Below are 22,209 nucleotides of genomic sequence, written 5' to 3'. Positions count from 1 at the left end.
GCGCTACAAGCAACTTCAATGCAAAAATAACCAGTTAATAATAAAAGCTAACTAACAGAATTAGAGAAACAACACTGGTATTTTATCTCAGGCAATTCAAAACTAATTTATCGCCTGAAATAACTGAGAAGCTGCTTTTAAGCACAGCAGAAGTCTCTGAAATGGACAAAAGGGGGAAGAGAAGGATCAAGGATTACATTGGCCACATACGTGCTTGACTGTGGCTTTGCCAGAAAGTTAAATGGAACTTTAATAGTCTACGGTCTCCCTATAATGAACGTCAGGAACAATGAAGAGTAAGAAGAAAAAAAGAAAACTTCTCAAGAGAAAAAAATATGATGGTTGCTGAAATCTGAACCCAAATGAACAGAGCGGGTAGAAATCTCACACTAACAGAAAACACTGGAGCACATAATGGAATGAAAATGTACCCTTTATCTTTGGCATGCACATCTGCCCCATGGTGCAACAGATACTCCACCACTGATACACGGTTATATCCTGCAGCAAAGTGCAGTGGTGTCGAATGACGGCCTTCCAAATCTCTACAATTCACATTCTGAGGGCTGCAAAGTTGCTGGAAGACAAAAGAAACCAACATCTACTACTGAACTAAAAATGAAACAAAACCAAAAAAACCAAAAACAAACAAACAAACAAAAAAAACCAAAACACACACACTCAAAAAAAAACCCCACAAAGTAACTAGAAAATACACAAAAAGAACTAGCCCCTATCAAATACCCTAACAGAAAATTTGTTCCATTTATTTGCATATACCATTTTTTAGAAGTTAAGTTTTGGGAAATTTCTTTCCATATGAACAGAATCAAAAATAGAGCTTCTCTAAATGTATGGCTGTAAGTACTTTTCTAACAAATAGGTCTTAAACGATGGAAGCAGTATGAAGACATTCATAACATATTAAAAGGGTAAAAATGAATTATCAAGCGCCAGGTAGGTTTCTCCAGACAAGCCATGTAAGCCCACGTAAGTTTCTCCAGACAAGTGACCATTTCCATCTCATGCTGTCTTCATAAAACTAGAAATATTGAATTTGGCAGTCAAAAGAGCTGCTGGTGCACAAAACAGGTGCTGTTTGGATATTAATGTGTATTAATATTGATGTGTTGAAGTTCAAGGTGAGATGGTGTGCAGAATGGTCTATCTGCAGGCTGTTTTGCCCACTGATCAAGTATGAAAGATAAGATCAAACCTTCCTGTGACGCTGGCGTCCCATAGCATGACTGTTAATTTTCTTCTGATATGGATGGCTTAAAACATTAAGTCTGTTACCTGCTAACTTGTTTGCTTGCCTCCTGATTGAATCATACACCTAAGGCTTGTTTCTACTAAACCGTGATTCTCAGGCTCACAGGGTCCTTATGAAGGAATTATGGCTGTATGAGTGATAATTCTCAGAGAATTCACGAGTCAGAGAAACACCTCAGCACATCTCAATGCCCAGCTTATCAGAAAAAAATATTAAGAGATCTTCCTTCACATTTTTTATGATTTATCATCCACTGGGCATTACGTCCACAACCCTTGTAGCAGAGGCTTTGATGAGCCTTGCACAACAATAAAATGAAAAATTAATAGGAGTTGCTCAAACCTACCTTCACAGTTTCCAAATCTCCAGCTTTGGATGCTTCTAACAACCGATAATCCACATCAGAAGTACGCACAGGTGTACTTTCTACATACAGAAAAAGATGTTTTAGGGTTATTAAGTTATATTCACTTGTGCTCAATTTGTTCCAAACTAGGAAGACGTCTGCTGGCATTTGTAAAAATACCACAGGAGTAGTGAAATTCAAGTTCATATTGCCTAAATAGCTGAATAAGGAGCATTAGTTTCAGTGTAAACCAGTCAGATTTAGGCTCTAGAGCTGACATCATTCTGCCGTATGGAATTTCAATGTGTTGCTAATCCCACATATGGTAAGAATGACATTTATGCATTCAAAAAACCTGTGTGTTCACTTGGACGGATTCAAAGTTTTGATGAAGTTCAAAAGCAGCTTCTCATCTACTTCAGCAAACTGCAAGAGGCCCCACTGCACACCCAGAATTAAACATACTAATTTCAGCACCTGAATTAATACCTTTGCACTCTGTACTTGCTACGAAGCTGGTGAGGGGCCTGGAACCAACGACCTGAAATTCTCTTTAGGAAGTGGTTACGCTGCTAGAAAAAATCCCCAAACTGTTAACCCTGGGATCTTTTATAAGAGAACCATAAGCATCATACCCTCTAAATACTGAACGCATAAATACTTAGGTTATTTTTATATCTGATGCAAGTGCCTTTATCTCACAGGACTCTGTTGCCACTCTGTAGAACACAAATAACAGTCTGCTTTTGACTGCTAAAGTATGGAGTACCCAAAGGGTAGCTGATGAGAGGAAAAAGGATTCTCATGTTTGTCAATATTTTAGTTTTCTTGGAACTTGTTATTAAAAAAAAAAAAAAAAAAAGGCCTGACTTCCTTTAATATTCCCCTAGAGCAGCATGATATAAATCTACAAGATATTTTATCTCCATTTTGCACAAAATCTCTGAATTGAGCAGCTGTGAGTTTGTTTCCTAAAAAAGCATCACACAGAGCAACGTAGATGTGTGCCCATAATGGCAGAAGGGAGGGATGAACAAACTATATTAAGTCTCTTGCACTGAAAAAGAAATAAGATCCACAGCTTTAAAAGAAAGGGAGAAGCTGAAGTTCAAATACCCAAGCCTTAATTTTTACCTACCGCTTAGTATCTGTTGCACTGCTTCATTTCCCATCTGTGCTGCTGTGAAGCCTTGTAAAGAGATGATGGAGGGATCAGAGCCATAATTCAGCAGGAGCCGGCAGGTTTGCAAGTGACCTGCTAAAGCAGCCCTGTGCAATGCTGTTTGACCAAGTGTGTCCAGTGCATTCATCTGAAAAATCAGCAGCAATATCAAACATTATTAGAATTAAAAGCCTGCACCTGTCCATGCCCTTAATAAGAACAGTAACAGGAACTTCTTGGCATACAAGTTTATCTGTGCTGCAACTAAATGCAACCAAATGACAAAATATATGAACACTCCAATGCAAAAACAATTTTCTGCAGATGCTTTCTTGTCTTAAAAAAAACAGGTTATTTGTTTGCACGGCTATTACAAAACACAGGATACCCAAAACCATACCTGAAATAGCGATCAAGCTCTTGACAAATTTGACAAAGATTAACCTTGTGCAAAAACAACTCTCACAGAAGAAGAGAAAGAGGTAAATAATTAAGTAAACAATTCAGAGATCTTCTACCTTTAAAGATATTATCCTCTGTCATCCTCAGAAGAGGAATTAACACTCACTACCAAGAATTAAAACAAAGATGTCAAATTAAGAATTCTAAGGGTGTGGGGGAGAGGGGTGGTGAAAGAAGATGTATACACAGTCAATGGTTTGTAATTTTACAGAAATATTAAGTTAAAGTGGATAGAAATCTATCCAAGATAGGAGTATATAAGCAGACAAAATGGAGTAATAATAATGGAAACCTATCTATCAAGATCTAACAGAGAATCTTAATAACTGGCAGCATTGCCATGGGCTCAGTATCAGAGAAAGGAAGAGAATAATAATTTTAAGAAAAAGGGGAAAAAATATAGAAAACCTTTCAAGAAGATACTTTGTACCTAGCAACCATTCATGACAAACTTAAATGCAGATGTCCAGCAGCTTTTTTTTCCTTTTTTTTTTTTTTTTAATGGCTATGAAATATAGAACTACTCTGTATTCTCTGCAGTAACTGAGAACCTGTTATCTGTTTCCAAGCCTACAGACTGCAGGCTGTGAACTGCATGCATAATAGACTCTGTTACTGTAAAAAACAATGTTTTTACCTTTTACCTTCTCAAAATCTTTGTGATGGCAGCAGTCAAAGGTTTTTCTAGGTTTTCTCACCTAAAATGCAGCCTGCAAATTCTACTACATTCCATGAAAACCAGTGAAAAAACATTCTGGCTAAGACTGTATTTCCATGAAATTAAATCTGGAGGGAGGTAACTACATAGCCAGTATCTATTACCTGAGAGGGTTAACAATATATAAATACCTGCAATACAGCAATATCAAGCCATAGGAAATAACAAAGAGCTACCACATAAATAAAGTGGACTGTGATTTGATATTGTCTGAAAATCTTTTATACCTCTGAACAATTCTACAGGCTGGTGAGGTAGGAGTTTCTTGGATCACAAACCCCTCTGACAGTGAGATTGATTAGGAGAACAGTTCTGCTTTCTTCTGCCCGTGCTCAGCTCATGACACTCTCATGGGATTCCCCTAAAAGTTTTGTTTTAAATAACTCTTTGCTTTCATAAGTATTAAATGGATGCTGAATGTCCCAAATTCACATTTTGTTCAGATGATGACACTCATCTGTTTTAGGACACCAGATACCTTTCATTACTGGTAAGGGCACGGAGAAGAGCAGGGCAGGATGAAATGAGAATTGTGAATTGTGGAAGTAGATCATAGCATAGACCAAGAAAGAGAAACATAATTAAAATTTTATGTGATGCTGTATTCCTGCATTAAAAATTCCCATGCTGAACAAACTGTTGAAGAACAGCAGCAAGACACCCACACCATACCAACTGTGACCTGGGAAAATGTTAATATTGTCTTACGCAGGTCTCCTTTCACCTCCAAATAATTATCTTTGCCAACAATCAACTCTTGGGGCAGAAAAACTGCAGCCATTTGAAGACATGCCTGTTCACTTCTGGGACAAAGAGGGCTGCAGCTGACCAAGAGGAAGGCAGACACCAAACGAAGCTGTTCTTTCCCTGAGGAAAGAGAATTAGACTTTGCAGGGCAATTTCAATGGTAGCACCTCCACTTCGAAGCAGATCTGCTCTCACCAATCATGCAGCACTTGTCTAAAATGAACCCAAGAATGTACTGCACTAAGGCTGAATGCAGCAGGATTTATTTCCAAATGAAAATCACTTTGCATATTTAAGGCAACCTGACAATGAGAAGATGCCAATATAAATCTAATTCCTGAAAGAAATACAAATAGAGATCAAACTCTCCTTCCAAACTGAATAGAACCAGTGCTGTTTAATACTTCTGTCAATGACATAGACAGTGGGATTGAATGCACCCTCAGCAAGTTTGAAATCTTGTAAGGAAATCATGGAATAATTTACATTGGAAGAGACCCTTAAGACCATCAGGTCCAACCACCAAATTAATACTACCAAGTCTACCACTGAACTACGTCCCTGAGCAGCACGTTCACAATTATATTATACAGTGAGATTATTCAAAAGCATTTGATTCTGTTGCACGGGTCTACGTAGAGGACAAGTATTTCCAGAGTCAGGGTCTGGAAATTTGCTACTCCAACACACAGAAATAATTATATTATGTAAAGATCCATAAAGTTAGATCCTTCTAGCAGAGCAGAACGAAGCCATTTCTGCTACCAACATGAAGACGGACTCTACCTTCTGTCATGCAAACATAACTTTGGAGCAGCTTGTTCTCCTTTGCAGTAGAATGGTTTCAACAGTATCCTTTAGAAATACAATAAACCAAATAGCATCCATGACATTTCTGCATTTGCCCAAGATACTAATGAACTTGCATTATTGCAGGTCCTTTTTTTTTAATTTTATTTTTTATTTTTACAACAATCATTCTGGTTTAGAAGACTTTAATCTTTGTTTTCTGTACCACTAGAAAGCCCAATGTCTTTCTGAACATATTAATTTTCCCATGTATCTGTAAGTTCAGGCAAGGAGCTAGCTATAAGATATACTCAACCATCCAGCAATACAACAAAACAGGATGGAAGCCACTTTTTCATTAGTTTGCCACCTTAAATCTTTTTTTTTTTTTTTAAACAAAACACCACCTTCAAAGATACTGTCATGGCACTTGAAGAGTCATTAAAAATGAGTAATCTAAACACCTAAAGCCTATATTCAGTTACTTGGAGAGAAGACTTAATTTTTAAATGGGGTTCCTGAATATCCTGTACTGATTTAGGATAAACACCCTTCATGGTTAACATGGGAAGCATGAGACATACAAGAAGAAAACACAACAACTATCACAAAAACTAGAACTGTATTTAACCAATGTAACATTCCCTCTTGCCTTCTGCCATAAATTACATGCATTTAAGCATATTTACCTTTGCTCCATGTTTATGCAGAACTTCCATGACATCGTTATGGGCTTTCTCAGCTGCAACATGCAAAGGTGTCATGAAACTAGACAAAAAAAAAAAGATATTAGTTTTTTGCTCCTAGTATGACTGAGTCTTTTGGAAAAAGTTGAAAATTTCAGAAACTTACTCTTTGTTTTTCTCATTAACATTCGCTCCTTTCCTGAGCAATAATTCTGTAACTTGCTTCCGCTTGGGATGCACAGCAGCCACAGCACAGTGCTGCAAAAAAAGTAAATAAAAAGTACTATTTCAACTACACAGATGAAAAAGAGCTTTGAGATCAAAGACTTCATCTCTTAATTATTCTGCTAAACATCAGACTACAGAATTTACAAACAAAACACATCATATTTCTTCCTGAACATTTAACATACCAAATAAAATATGAGCAAGTGAATAATGCTAAATTATTCCCATAAGAAAAAAAAACAATTTTCATTTTACTGCTATTTGTCACCAAAAAAGCAGTAAATTCCCAAACGCATTAACAAGATATCAGGACAAGTATAGCATGCAATGCCCAAAGGAGGTTAAGGGAAAGGGCTTTAAACATCGTAGCCTTCTTCAGAGGGATACCAAAGGGTTCCATTAAGATTCTACTGCTTTATTTTATCAAGCCTATGAAAATTGTTTCTTCTTCCATTTCAGCGTGTACTGAAAATACTCAACCTAAGAGCAAGACTGTTATGCAGCCAGTTACAAATTATGTAACAAATATGCAATAAAGCTCTTGGAATAGTTTTTTTCCCCTGCTACAAGAAAGATGTATGTTCCATATAGAGCTTTTCAACCCCAGCAAAATAGACTAATGGGGGGAAAAAAGCAGAAGAAAAGTGAAACATCTGGCCAGAAGGTTTGCTCTGGCCAGAAGGTTTCTGTGATCTACTAGGAAAAAAAAAAAAAAAAAAAAAGTGCTAAAAATTATATGGTGTTATTTCTGTAATGGTGAAATATTTTTAATATATAAAGTGTTTGATGGCAAATCCTCTATCTCAGATGATGAATACATTTTCATAATGTAGAAATAAACCCACTCAACTAGCACTACCATCACATTTATCATAAAAGACTAGGATTGTCTCTGTAATCTCACCAGTGCAGTCTCATGTGACTGTGGCTGCTTAAAATTGATGATCTCCAAAGCAAGTGTCTTTTTCACTTTGGCTAGATCTGCCTCTCTTGCTGCTTGCAGTAAAGAATGTCCTTTGAATTCATCTATTGGGGAAAGAGATGCATTGAATATTCAGTAACAGGTTACCTTTACAGATGTTACTTCAGAAAGATACCTATAACCAATTAAGAGGTAATAAGAATATTTCTGTACATCTTCAGATAGTGACTTACCTGGCATGCATAGTAACATGAAAAGAACATGGTTTCCTGAAACCAAAAGGGTATTCCAAAGAAGCAGTGCAGTGATTCCCTGAGTAAAATTCTTAGTTTGTCTCCCTCTTATCCCCCACCCACTTCATATTAAATGTATATGTGACCTCTCAATTATCTATGTATGTGTTCAAGCAAGTGCACAGCTACTGCAGGCTTTTTTTCTGCAGAAAAAAAATAAAAGCATTACAGTTGGTTTTCCAAAACGTTACTGTATCTACAATTATAAGTAATTCAAGGTAAAGACTGAACGTATTGTTTCAATACAACTGTTAAACTACTGGTGTTAAAGAAAGTTAGCCAGCTAAGCATTTGAAGCCAGTCTGCTCCGAAGATTTTGATAGTAGTTATAGCTTTGCAAATGCAGAGAGGTGATTTTGTTATTTTCTGTGCCACACCTTAATCATTTCAGGAACTACTCCATTTTAGTTAAAAAGCATTTTCAACTTGAAAAAGATGAAAAGTGTTTACCATAAAATGTACAAAGGTGAGATAGGCTATCAAGGATGAGGTCTGAACTTGGGAATGAGAAACAAGATGGATAAGCCCACCCCCATCCAGAAACTAAAAATACAGAAATAAAACAAAGTTTAAATATATTTTTGCTTTTTAGTTTAAAAAATGGTAAATTAACTTGCTTAAAGCCAGAAGCACAATGTCCTAAGCCAGCCTGGAACAGAGTAGAGAAGTAGCTGGAAAATATTAACCCCTTCCTCTTCTGTCCTAGAGGAAAGCTTTCTGCTGCACGTTTTCATTTCTGTGTTACCACCTTCACAGAATAGTGCCAAACAACAACCTGTGATTTTGAGCAGTGCAAGATCACATTCTTAGTCTGCCAGGGGATTCTGCTATATTCAACAGACAAAACCAAAAGCATACAATTGAAGCGATGTATAATCGAGTTCAGAATTTATACTTTGGGAAGACGTTTTCTGCAACTTCATTATGTTTTGTTTCTGTACTTGTCTCATTGAATTATCTTTACAGTTTATAACAACGAGAAAACAAACCCCCAAAAGAGGGCAAATAAAGGCAGACAAATTTCAATTGGAGCTGAAGCATTTTTTTTTGTAAACAGCATTAGGACTGCAAACACTACAAAAAAATGGTGCTGGAATTTCCATCTCTTCAAGCTTGCACATCAAAGCTGTATGTCTCCTAGAAGTCACTCTAACTGTTCACAGGTTCCTATAAGCCTGTTCACGTAGAGGCTCCTATGTGACTTGATTAGACTTTTAGCATAAAATTCAGCCACAGTTACCGATTCAGCAGCGCCTCCTTGCCTTACACATTTTAAATCTGAAAAAAAAAAAAGTAGACATCATCATGAATGGCCTAAGTCTTTTAAGTCTGAAAACACTCACAGGTCAGCCTCTCCCTCAATTCAGGTGTTGGAGCCATGTCGACTGCACTCTTGCCGTGGCAGTTGACTAATGTGGGATCCGCACCATGACTCAGCAAGAGGGAACAGACTTCTACACGGTTCTTGGAAGCAGCCTCATGCAAGGGTGTGAATTGCCAGAGGTCCATAGCATTAACACAGGCACCATGCTAGAACAGGAAAAAAAAAGCCTTTTATTAGTAGGAAATCACCCTCAACAACAACAAAAAAGCACATGAATCGTCATTTCATTATAAAAACCAGTTTTGTTCTTTCACATATGAATGCACACACAAAAAAGAATTATAAAAATACCTATACGTATTTAAAAAAAAAAAAAGAAACATGAATCCTCAACAGAATGGGAATTTCTATACCAACTAATTTTTAAGTACAGCGGATTTTTCCGGGGGGGGGGGAATAAATTAAAAAAAAAAAAAAAAAAAAAAAGAAACTCTTCTATCTCTCTAAAGAAATTAGGTAGGGAAATAACACATCGATCTGAAGTCGTAGGCTTCTGAAATTACATACAGGATGTTTGAAATCTGATACTAAAGAAAAGAGTCTTCCTTTTCAACTCTGGTATGAACAGTCCACCTAACACATCTGAATTTAAAGTAATTACTTTCCATCCTTCTGCTTACCTTAAGTAGCAGCTCTGTAACCTCGTAGTGTCCATATGAGCATGCATTGTGAAGAGGCACAAGACCACTGTATGAAAGAAGGCAAGTGACAAATTTATTCAAGCAGCATTGCTGATTATTTTTGCTTTACTGGGAGGTGAACAGAAAACAAAAGAAAACCTAATCATTAACATCTTTAAAAATTAAGATTCAAAAACTACCAGAAAAATCTTGCATTCCCAAACAACACATTATTTGTGAGTCGCATTAAAGCATTTTTTCCTAGCAGGCCACAGATGTTTAATCTACCAATAAGATTAGCATTAATTGCCTTTGAAATGATCTTTCTTGAAGCCACTAAGGGGGAAAAAACTCCCATTCCACATTCAATTTGCTTAGCGGAAGTCAGTGCTCTATTTCTGCCTAAATGTGCACTCCTGTTTATATAAAATGCTGTGTGGAAGTCAGAACCCTTCAGATAATACTAACCTAACTCCTGGGTATATTATGAAAATGTACAAATATCTGTAGACAGCAGACAAATTGCTGCTCCAAACTGTGCGATGACCTGATTTCACTGCATTTTTTCCAGTCAAATTATAAGATGATCTATGTATTTTTTATAGTTACACTGCAGGAGGTCATACTCAAAAATGATACTAGTGAAGAAAATGACAAGGATGACGTTACAAGCACAAGATATATAATAAAAGAGACACATACTTGAAACGAAGATGCAAAGGGGACAATTATTACAGAGAACTAAATAATTTTAATTCAAGCCAAATGAGCTAGGCTAGTTACGGCTTAAAAAATCAGAATGTTTAATACACTGAAAACAATAATTAACCCTCCACCATTTATGAAAAATATAGTGTATGTTCCCCAGAATGGCAAAATTATCAAAAAGAGCAGTGGAAAAGTGAGTACTAGACTAATTTGCTTACTTATAAATTTTGAAAGCAAAAAAATGAGCTAAACCAAACCAAACCAACAACCAAAAAAAAAAAAAAAAAAAGAAAAAAACACCAAATCATGTGATGCCACTGAAAAGGAGAAAGAGCGAGCTCACTGGGCTGTTACACAAACCTTAGAGTGTTTGAATTGTTTACACGTTCAATACAAAGTACGTGTACAGTTTTTCTTTTCTTTCCCTTTATTCCTCTCCCCTACTTGAGCTCTACCTATTTTTCACACAGCAATACTTTCCAAGTAGATCATTCCAACCACATTAAAACACCTACACTGGAATTTTCTACCAATGTGACACTTAGATTTCTTAACGTGTGAAATGCCTAAAACTCGCTGAACAATTTTGGATTGTATTCCATGCAGCTTTGCTGTGGTTTTGTGACTTACGTAATGTGTTATGATGTATGTCACAATTCTGATCAAAAAAAGCCACTAAGGGTGAATGTACAGTCAACAGTGCTACAATCAGTACTTCAGTCTTCAAGAGTTTAAGTATGCTTATCACTGACTGGTTTGGGGAAAAAAAAAAAAAAGGAAAAAAAAAAAAAGCTAAGATCTTAATTTAAAATATCCTTTAAAACTAGAAAACTAGAAAAGGAAAAGCCTCAAGTCTGTTGATGGCTAGAGAGCACTGCCATTAATATCTCACCTCTATAAACTCTGATATGCATATCTTTAACCAGGAGCCCGATGTCTACAACGTTAGAAGCTTTCCTATGAGACCATTTTAAGAATTCACCTTAGAATACAGAAATGTGCAGCTAACAATGTGTAACACATAGTTTGAGATTTCTGAATGCTGCACAATTTTTGTTGTAATCTACTTAACTAACGTGCTGGCTGCAAAAAAATGCAATAGTTTAGCTTCTACTATATCTTTTTTTTTTTTTTTTGGCTATGTCAATCAAGGCAGGTCTCCAAGGGCCTCTAGTTGTGAGCCTCTGAGCTTGATGTTATTGCAATTACATCCATACACATGCACTAAGGTAACAAGATTATAGAGAAATTTTACAATGCACTTTTCATTAACCTCATGCATCTTTTCCCTACCCCCTCTCCTAAAATAATGGTGGAATTCCATGATTTCACAGGGAAGACTGTGCATGGAAACAACGAAAGGATTGGAAAAAAATTAAAGGTGTAGAAGAAAACTTAAAACAAGTGCAGTCATGATTAAGCTGTTACTGGGACTGTAACAAAAGTTTACTTATCATTAAACACATTCATATTATTGATGCAGATGTCACATTCTTAACCAACTATTTGAGATTATGCTGCAACATCGAGCAAAGAAATAATTTCTCATCTTGATTAACAGAAAAGCAGTGCTGCAAACAGATAATAAATCAATTCATTTTACATACCCTTTGTCCTTTGCATGAACATCTGCACCGTGCTGAAGCAGCAGTTGGACTATTCGTACTCTGTTGTAGCCTGCTGCTAGGTGTAAAGGCGTCGACTGCAAAGGAAAACAAAACAAGATGAAGAATGGGAGACACAAATATTTCTGCACTTCACCTCCTACCATTTCATATTCTGTTTCTCTTACATATTTGATCAGGGTTGGTTACACTTTCCTTTTGCAATTAGCCATGTCAAGAAATACAAAGTACACGCACACTCCTCCTGTTGTCAAACCAAACCCCTTCCTGGAGGTGGGGAAGAATCTATGGATTGCTTAAGACAATAGCAAATTTACCAGATGAAGTTATTTAAAATGACTGCCCAGCTTTGCTTTTTTTTTTTTTTCTTTAATCCTATGTGTTTGGTTTCTATTATTTTTCAATGCTATAAGTTATTTATACATTTTTTTCAAACAGTTTCACAAACAAATTTATGCAGTTCAGGCTGCATCCTCACAGGTTACAAAACCGCCTGTATGCAAGTCTTGTTGCAGTAAGCGCACAAGAATCAGACTGCAGAACAAAACTAATGCCCTTACGCCCTAGCAGGAATGTTTGTCTTCAGCTCTGCACCACGCAAGTGTTGGTACTTTGTTGGTGTTCTGTGCTATGCCATAATAAGACACACACAGAGCAAACTGCATGCAGTTTGCAGTTTCCTGCAGAACACATCCTCAGCAGTAATGCCCTAATGGCAGACCTAGTGACAAAAGAATAATAAATAGCGCCTTTCTCCATAGCTAATTAGTATTAGCAACAGTAATAAAAATGACAAGGAAATTTCCCCTCAAAGTTCAGTTATTTTAAAAACGAAGAAAATTATATATTTATAACGAAGAAAATTTTGTGTGCTGTCTCCCTCTGAAGGAACTTATTTCTTCCATGAATGGCTGATAGTTTGCTCCTTCCCAAGGCTGAGAAGCAGAGGAGTTTGAAGGGATCCGTGTTGCTATTTATTCTGTGCCACACAACAAACCATGTGCTGCTATCCCAGTAAAACCCCGTACCTAAAAAAGCTTGAACACACAGCAAGACTTATGTACCTCACAGTATCAAGCCAAGTACAGCTTTACTGCAGGCATTAAGACCTCATTATACAGTACTGCAGGTGAGACATCACATTCTTGCTATTATTAAGGTTTAAAAAAAAAAATCAAGACAAACAGTCTCATCTGTAAGCAGTAAGTGTTATATATTCATAAATGGAATAGATTTCCAGGAATTAATACCCATTTATTAAGGCCATTACTAGGAATAGACTGAATTATGTTTCACTAGAGCCTCAACACACAGTTTATTATTATAGTCTGGAGCTACTTTGCCCCAGAAACACTACCTGCGTGGGCACCTACCAGCTGTCCTGCGTGCAAAGCGATGACATGGGCTGCACTGTCAGCAAGGACTGCACAGGGTGTCTCCAAGAAAGATGTCCAGGTAACTCAGCTTATTTGAGAAAGCAGGTCTGCAATTTTCTATGAGACCCCCTTACAGAATTGCCCACACCCTCTGCTTGCTACAAATGGACATCAGAATAAGCAGCTCTAACGTTCTTCACCTCTTTGAAGTGTCTCCACAGTTTAAAAAGCCACCCCCAACCAAACCAGCCAAATCTTTAAGTCAATTTGTATTTAAGATCTATTATTCTCTTCCAGAAAGGCTTCTATTACTGCATTAACAATTTGGGATGGTCCAAAAGGCATTAAGTTCTTTCAAATCTGCCCCCGTTATAAAACAGCTGGCTCCTGCACATCATAAATACCAATGAAAATGTGGGTAAAGGTTACGCCACTGTCGACATTAGAAAAATACTTCAGGTGTTATTTATTTTGACAATTGCCTTGGTTTGGCTAGTAAGTCTGGTTTGTCAACTGAATTAATAACTCAGAAAATCTGAAAACGATCTGAAATGGACTGCTGAGAAGTCAGTCTCTTGAAAGGTCTGATTGCCAAAAGAAACCAGAGAAAATGCTAAATCTTGGAACGAGATGCAGACCACTGCAGGATCTTTTAACCTCACCAGGATTAAAGTAGCTGCATCCAGTCTTATCTGCACACTACTTCTGAAACAACGCTGGCAGACCTGCAAGATGTTGCGTTACTCATATTGAGCGTTATTAACAAGGATGTTCTCAATAAGGATGCGTCAGCCCAAGTATCTTGTTGAGTGATTAAAATTTAAAGATAAAACATGACTGAAGCTGGAACCGTGCATTTTGTATTTCTAGGATCATTAGACCTACTTTTGCAAAATAACTTCCTTAGAGAGAAACGCCAGAACATTTTTAGCTTGTAGCTGGAAGACTAACAACGCAAGCAAAGCAAAGCAATGACATCCCAAATCTTCTGACAGCTTACACCCCTGCCTTTCCGAAATGCAGGCTACTTCCTTCTCCCCGAGCAAAGTCACACAGGCACCACGGTCTCATCAATAAACCGTGTCTCCCCTACCACACCAGGAATGATTTAGCTGCAGCCAAACTCCTGATGTTTGGCTTGCTTGCCTTCCATGAAGCCGTGTGCCATGCTGCAGCCGCCTCTACAACAAAGAGCTAACTACCACTCCCTTCACTCTTAACTGGAGGTGGGGCTGAAATCTCTTCCAGTCAATTTAAGAAACACTGTTGAAGTCAGCACTGTAGTCAGGTCTAGCAGATCAAAATCCACAAGCCTCTCTTGACAGTTGCTCTTTAGGTTGGTTTGCAGGCTCGTAAAAACGTTGCACTTCCATAGGCTTCAGGAAGGAGGATGCACCTACCTTCGTCATTTTTAAGGACTTTTCCTTTCTCATGAGAAAGAACATTCATTGATATCACATTTAATATATATTATGTTTAATAAAGATTTAGTAATTTAAAATACGAATCCAGTGCTACCAGCTTGCTTATTTAACCATGGGAATTGAGTACCTAAAACCTAACGTCATGCTATGTGAACTAGGCATCATATGGGGATCACTCGTCCTCCCCACCCCAAAAGTGAATGACGTTCATAAAGAGACTGCTGTTTAAAAGCAGTGCACTTTTTCTAGAGCACTAGAAAAGTAGGAACTAGTTATCACTACCAGTATTACTGTATACTGCACCTGTAAGGTGTATCAACCCAATCATTTAATATTAAGGAAAGAGATTTAATTGAGCTATCAATTAACCCCTCCTCCCATGCCTTGCAGTGCTTGGCAAGAGACTTCCCAACAAGAATCCCTAGCGGGCATTTACCTTCTAAGACTCATGTTCACAATTACCAAGCCAATCACATTGTCTTGTAATTAAAAAGAGAGCAAATCTACTTTTATCAAGCAAAATAAGACTCTCATGTAAGATGCTCACATTATTTGAATTTTTTATGGCATCTGTAATTGAGTGCAGGTACTGTGCATTTCAAATAAGATCCCTGTATGCAAAATAGCAAACACAGTCAGCCTGTATACCTACAACTTATATTAAAGCTTTTTTTTTTTTTTTTTTTTTTCCCTGCAGGCTTTTTGAACATGGATTGTAAAGGCACTTTTAGATTTGAGCAACGTACATACAACAGTTTGCTATTCTCATTGAGCCTTCGGTGTTTTCACACTGTTTTGTTGCCAACAGCCGATTTAAGGGCCTTATGGTCAAGGTCAGCTGCCTTTGGACTTGCTGTCCCCCCTGTATCAAACAAAAGGGGCACCAAGCGACTGTCAGATCTGCAGGCTGCAGAGTTATTTCTACTACAATCAGGACGTTGGTTTCAACAAATCATCCGCAGGCAACCTGGGAGCGCTGGCTCTAAGCCACCCATATCCCTACCTGTCATGCTAAGGAGTCTTCAGGAGCTCTTAGAGATGGCAACGTGCCCACAGCCTCAGAACAAAACACGCATTTTCAGCTTCAGAGTAATTTTGGATTGCCAATTTTATGGGTAACTTAAAGCTGAAGGATTTTACGTAAGGTTCTTACATCATGTATTACCTGCTTGTTCAATAACAGCTGCCAGAGCTGCTGTAAGAGCTCATAATGCCTGTTCCTGCTCTCTGCCACTGGAATCTCTACATTACGTTACCTGATAACAATCTTAATTAGTGTGTTCCTCTCATTCCCAAGTTGTCATCCTGAAGGCTATTAAAATCAACAAACAAGAATCTGCTTACATGCGTCTCGCCCTGCATCTGATTTCCAATAAGATGGAGTGATTTAAAATTATCATCGCTTAATTTCATCTTCTATGAGAAAAGCGTTTTCACTATAAAAAGGCAACACCATCTATCAGATGTCCCCAAGACCAGCTCTGCTCTTGGCATATAATGGCTGTACCCATGTTCAGAAGGTCCCCAAATGGGTGTTCACCAGTAAGGGTGGTTCTGGACAGACAAACAAGTACAACTTTGGTGATATACCCTCCGATTAGATACCTAAGGACAACCATGTGTTTACTGACAACTCTTTTATAACACCCTCCTGACGAAAGGCATCCAAAAAAAAAAGAGAAGAGGGGGAAGAAGGAATCAAATAGTGATCACCATAAGCTTTATAGGACTTTCTTACCTTGTCTCTAATCTACCTTCAGGTTTAGTAACTTGGAAAAGGCAGGCGTGTAGCAAATCCCCATTTCACTTCTATCAAACACAACGCCGCTATTCAGATCAGACTGTGTGGCCAGCAGAGAAGAGTAGCAATACAAATAATATTTCTAGCTTTTGCAGTTTGTCTTACGAGCTCCCTCAAAATGGTGCTTCACCTCCTCTGAACTGGGAGATGGGTAGAAAGGTTTCTAATCGCAGGCTGCACCTTTGTTTCACAGTCTGCATAAAGCTGACTGCTCTGAAAGATGCCCCGAGGCCTGGCAGGATGACTGCCTGAATCAGGCACACTTAAGCAAAAACCTTCGTGGCAGGCAAACAAGTCTCTCTCTTCGCTGGGTTAGAATTTACCATGCATCCTTTCTTTAAAGTCACCACAGTCGGCATCTGCTTCATGCTAATATCTCAGAGACTTCTCTAAAATGAACTGCATCAATCACGGGTGTGCATCAGGAACATATTCTGGATGCAAGCGAAATACCGCCTGTCACTAATTTACAATCTGATTAATGGGATGAGAAAACAAGTTGCAACAACATCACACTCTAGAAGAGACGTTCCTGAGCTTTTCCAGGATGGCAATGATCGGGGTTTTCCCTCCCTGCTTAGATACCCCTTGCAAAGTATGTCCTCCATTTTAATATTGCACAGTGTGCCCATCTGCAGTCATTTTATGCAGCTGGACTACACCACCACTGCTTTTTCCCCCTCTTTCTTACATCTGCTCCCACAGAGGCACAAACTTCACCACTCACTGGCTTGGCTCTGGGCAGCAGCAGGTCCCTTATCTGAAACCGGCCCTTATCTAACATGGGGCAGCTTCGGGGCTTTTCTCACTGAGGCCACCCCAGCAGCCCCCTGCTACCAAACCCTTGCCACGTTAACCCAACACATCATCTTACCCTTTCATTTTCAGGCTTGGTTGTAAGCTTTCTTGGGAAAATATCTCACTGATGCTTGTTTGCGTGGCATGGAAACTGGAATTATTATCACATACAAACAAGTCCCTCCCTTCTACAAACACGTATTTTGAAACAACTATTTAATATTTATGTTAAAACGCTCTTCCACACTAGGTACTATGGGAATAAAAAGTCCTTAACCTCAGCAAGAGAACGATGCTCTTGTTGAGCAAGGAAGGATGTGTGCTTCTGTTTACCAGCCACGTGGCTTGTGAGCTTCAGCCATCCAACGTGTCAAATTGTGCAGCTTCCCTGGTCATTTTACGGTGGTACCATGTTCCTCAACGTCGTGGCTGACAGTTAAGTCCTTAAGGACATACATAGAGATGCTGCTCCGGGAAAACAAGTTATGTCAGCCTGCCAACTACAGATAAGCTAGCTACAATGAGTTTAAACTCTGGAGATAAGAAAGCACAAAAATGAAGAAATTAAACTACTTTTATGGTTGTTTTTTTTTTTTTTTTTTTTTTTTAAAGGATTAAGGAAGACATTTCTCACTCAACTGTGTTTCCAGTGGTAATTTAACTGCTTCATCTTCACAACACAAGCAGTAGTACTAGACTGTTGAACAGAACAGATTTCATAGAGTAAAATTCAGAATACCATTATGTTGAAAATTGTACAAGATCACACGAAAATGAACTGAATGGCTCATCAGTTCAGAACCTGCAAGTCCCATACTATCTTAATTAAACTCTCCCTTTCTGGCATCTAATTTTCTCTTTGAAAAACAGTGATCCACCACTTTGAGCCGACAGAGGAAGAACAAAGAAAGTCGTCCACGTTATAAAGAGCTTATTTTCTGAAACAATACCTTCAGAAACGTATTCAGGTATGTACCACTTGGGCTGGGGTACAAAGCCCAGAGGAGGACAGGTATGATGAATGGCATGCCTTGTACAGTGCGTATCAGCTACAAAGCACTGCTTTGTGGATCACAGATTCAGAAAACATTCCTCTACATACTCCGGAATGTTATTTTCAGATTAGTGCTGGACACTTCCAGGCCACGTAAATATTGATAAAGTGGATTAAGAAATAACAACACGCAACAAAAGAGCAACAGAAATATTTTTTATTAATCTCTAGTGAGTATTTAAGTATGCTCCTATTTAACTATGTTCCTTCTCAGAGGGCTGTAACCTCCAAACTATCAATTCCTAAATGTTTCTGTAGTAGATCTGACCTTGGAGGGACAATACAACAAGTTTCTGTCCGTATCTCTGAACTTTGTGGCTTTGTGACAAGACTTGGCATTAGTTCTATGCAGTAACATGGAGGCACTGTTGTACTGCAGGTTTGGAAAAGTACTGACAAGTAAGGGGCATATTTAAGAGCTTTTTCAATCACAGATTCCTGGGGCTGAGAAGAACCGAAAAGATGAGAAGCGTCATAGTGCACAGGGGTAAACACAAGAAATAACAAGAGTTTCTCTGCCTCTTAGAGGTCGACAGAAGGAAGAAATGGATGCTTTCACCTCACTGGTAAGGAACTCCAGCTAGCATTGAAACAGCACCACCAAAGAGAAGGCTGGAAGTTGAGGCAAGCGAGGTATTACTTCAGAGAAAAACAATCAAAATCAAACCTCAAAGAGCATCATTACCTACACGAAAGATACCAGGACTAAATGAGAGGCCAGAAGAAAATGAGATAGCATGAGACACAAGGCAGCAATCATGTTCAGAATGAACTTAAAAGCTTACTCAGATCCACAAGTAGACATAAAGACATGGATCTCAGCTTCCCAAAGTTTAATTAAGAATCTTCCCTAACACCTCCATACTAAGCTGGTGCCACTACTTTCAGAGTGAGCATCCAAAGGTCTGACCTAAAAGCAGAGAGCAAGCGGGTAATGGTAAAGGGCTGGGAAAAACACTTAAATCTTTGCATGGGATCTACCACCCCGACCTCTGATCATCTGGTTTCACAAACAGCAGGTCCCATAAAAGGTGCACTAGTGATCCTTATGTCATCATGAATAAGAATTAAAAAGCAAAAGCCCGCAGCTCCTGAAACTGTCCTGTATTTCCATGTATCTGAACCTACCATGCATTTGCTAAACCAGGATGTGTCAGAAAAGCTGAGCAACATTCATCATAAACCCGCAGCATTCTCAGAAAACTGTTCCTTAGGAGAATCTGTTCTGTTTCTACATGCAAATGAAGGTTTAGCTGGGAACGGAACTGCATTACAAAAAATAAATTCAGAAGCATCTACAGTGAATCAGCATTTGCAGTTTTCCCAGATCCAGAAGCTCAGCATATATCTCTGGCAGCACCCAGTGACAAAAAACAGCAAAACATGCAGAGAGGATTTTGCAACGGATTATCCCAGAAGTAGAGGAGCATACAGCATACATTTTTTTCTTCTGTGGTAGATGCTGGTAGCTGAGGAAATAGTGGCTTGCTGAGCTACAGAAGGATGAAACAACAGTAAAGAACCACTCTCTTCTCCTAAAGGAACACTGCTAATGTTATTTAATGCTGAAGAGAGATGTAAACTCCAAAAGATATGGCAGAGCTCTACCTGGGAATTACTTACAGCATCATTGTATCCAGGATGGCCATTTTTGTTGCTTCTTTTCATCATATAGAATCTGTTAGAAATGTAAGTCAAAAAGGGACAACTCTGAGGTGATGTGCTGAGGCGTGACTGGCTACTGCCAAGGTAGAGATAAAAAGAAACTGCCCCTGCAATGTTACTGACTGGAGTCTTTAGAGATTATTCAGACATCTAGTACTCGAAGGAGCAGCTAGGGAACAAACTCATCCGGGTTGGTGGACCAAACACAAAGGCATGAAGAATTCTGTCATGGCAACAGCTGGAACTTTCTTGTAAATCACACCCTGGAAGATGTGATTTAAGTTTAGTGCACAGGGAAGAAGAGGTGCTATTACTTCTGGCCTGAGTTACAGGGCAAGGAGAGCCAAGTTTCTGCGGAGATTTTGGAAGTCTCCCAGTGCCAGTCAGCACAGTTCACAGCCTCAGTCTTCCGCTGGTTTTACTTGGGTGGGCAGCCAAGCTCCACCACAGCCGCTCTCTCACTCCACCTCCTCAAAGAAAAAGGGGGAGAAAATATGATGAAAAGGGCTCAAGGGTGAGATAAGGATGGGGAGATCATCATGACGGGCAAAACAGACTCAGGGTAGGGAGATCAGAGAAATTTATTGCCTATCACTAACAAGCTAGAGAAGTGAGAAACACAGGAAAGAAACCAAAAACACCTTTCCCCCATCCACCCTCTTCCACCTTGTGATTACAAACATTTTAGCCTTAAGTTTAAAATATTTTCTGGATTACTAAGAAAGAAAAAACTCTCTGAATGTTACCTTGACTGCTCTCTCTGCTAACATGACATTCAAGCCAGCACTTTGCTCATCTTTATTGAATGTGGGGCGAGAACAAACTCTGTTAAGAACAATACTTGCAAGTTAATTGCATTTCACTTCCACTTCTCAGAGTTTGAAAAAAAAAACTCACATTTTGGAATCAAATTAAAATAAGAAGTCTAAAATAATTCACCAAATTAGGTACAAAAATGTCCTTTTTTTGCATTAGTGATTATTCACACAAGTTTTTATAATCCAGTCAAGTAGATTTCATTTTTCCTTTGCAGAACTAATACAGCCTTCCAAAATACAGAAAAAAGAGAATATCTTGTACTTCCTAATATGCTTTGAAATTGAGAAGTTATGGCTATTAGAAATAGAATATTCGAAAGAATTCCATCTGTAAGAAGTATCTTTTATAAGTAGAAGTACATTACATTAATTAGAGGAGACTAAGCAAATAACCTCAATTTTCTTGTCCATCACTGACACACTCCCCATAAATTACAGTGCCTTATTTTGGCATATTTCTTCCCTTTTATTGTTCATCTCCTACCTGCTTCATCAACGGACATAACCACTTCTAAAACCACTGTGTAAATACAACTCTCCTTGCACGTCCGTGTTTGAAGTTCTGTTCGTTTAGCATTAAACCCATCACTCTAAATCCATTTAACCTGTGAAGTCAGTGATGGGGTTGTATTAGCTACTGAGAACTGATGTGCTGAGAGAAAACAGTGAGGCAGCAAGAGCAGCCAACACAAGGGCTTTGGGTAACTTCAATTAGTGCCATGTAGACCAGCCCAGTATCAGACATAAATATGCAACAGAGATGAAATGTTTGCAGGTTATCAGTGACTGCTTTACCAAGGTGGCTGTTTCACTCAGATGGCTAGGACAGCCATCATACAGGGGAAAGGATTGATAAAAATAATGGAGCATGACCACACTAACCTTCAGAAAGGGAAGCTATGAAAAATTAGGAAGTTTGGTAAATATTAACTAAAAGCCGTAACTAAGACTTAAGTCTTTACAAGCAGCAAGAAGACCACTCACAGATACCACACTAGAAATGGTGCTAATGCAGCTTCTGTTGGGAAGTGCTTGACAAAGTGAAAGAAGCCAGTGTGATTAAACAGCAAATCAAAAGAGATTACTAGAATTAAGAAGGCATTATTCAAAAAGCTGAATTCAGAAGCTGAAGAAAAATCAGAAGGACCACAAAATCCAGCAGATTATAGGTAAAAATACAATTACGCAGGCAAAGATGATTTGAGCAACAACTAGTGAAAGGAATTCAAACTATTGTTAGTTTGAATTCTTCTTCGAAAAAAACTTCTTCCGACCCACCAGCACAAAAACCTCCAGACAGTCCGGTGGGA

At 38.4% G+C, this 22,209-nt stretch overlaps 1 protein-coding gene across 2 annotated transcripts in view; it reads right to left on the bottom strand.

Moving 5' to 3' along the window:
• TNKS (tankyrase) overlaps positions 1–22,209 on the bottom strand; it is a gene marked incomplete at its 5' end in the record, with an annotated part of 102,437 nt that overhangs the window by 22,292 nt on the left and 57,936 nt on the right. For both annotated transcript variants that reach the window (XM_082759659.1, XM_082759660.1), the window contains 9 exons: positions 432–577; positions 1,620–1,699; positions 2,758–2,929; positions 6,187–6,265; positions 6,350–6,441; positions 7,316–7,437; positions 8,970–9,156; positions 9,631–9,697; positions 11,946–12,040. In XM_082759659.1, coding sequence (XP_082615785.1) covers positions 432–577; positions 1,620–1,699; positions 2,758–2,929; positions 6,187–6,265; positions 6,350–6,441; positions 7,316–7,437; positions 8,970–9,156; positions 9,631–9,697; positions 11,946–12,040 — 1,040 coding nt within the window. The remainder of the gene's footprint in view (positions 1–431; positions 578–1,619; positions 1,700–2,757; positions 2,930–6,186; positions 6,266–6,349; positions 6,442–7,315; positions 7,438–8,969; positions 9,157–9,630; positions 9,698–11,945; positions 12,041–22,209) is intronic.

The sequence above is a fragment of the Aythya marila genome (genome assembly GCF_965140915.1).
Source record: "Aythya marila genome assembly, chromosome: 4".
In the NCBI taxonomy this organism is placed as follows: Eukaryota; Metazoa; Chordata; class Aves; order Anseriformes; family Anatidae; genus Aythya; species Aythya marila.
Note: the sequence above shows the minus strand (reverse complement) of the source record. Positions and strands in the feature narration are given on the sequence as shown.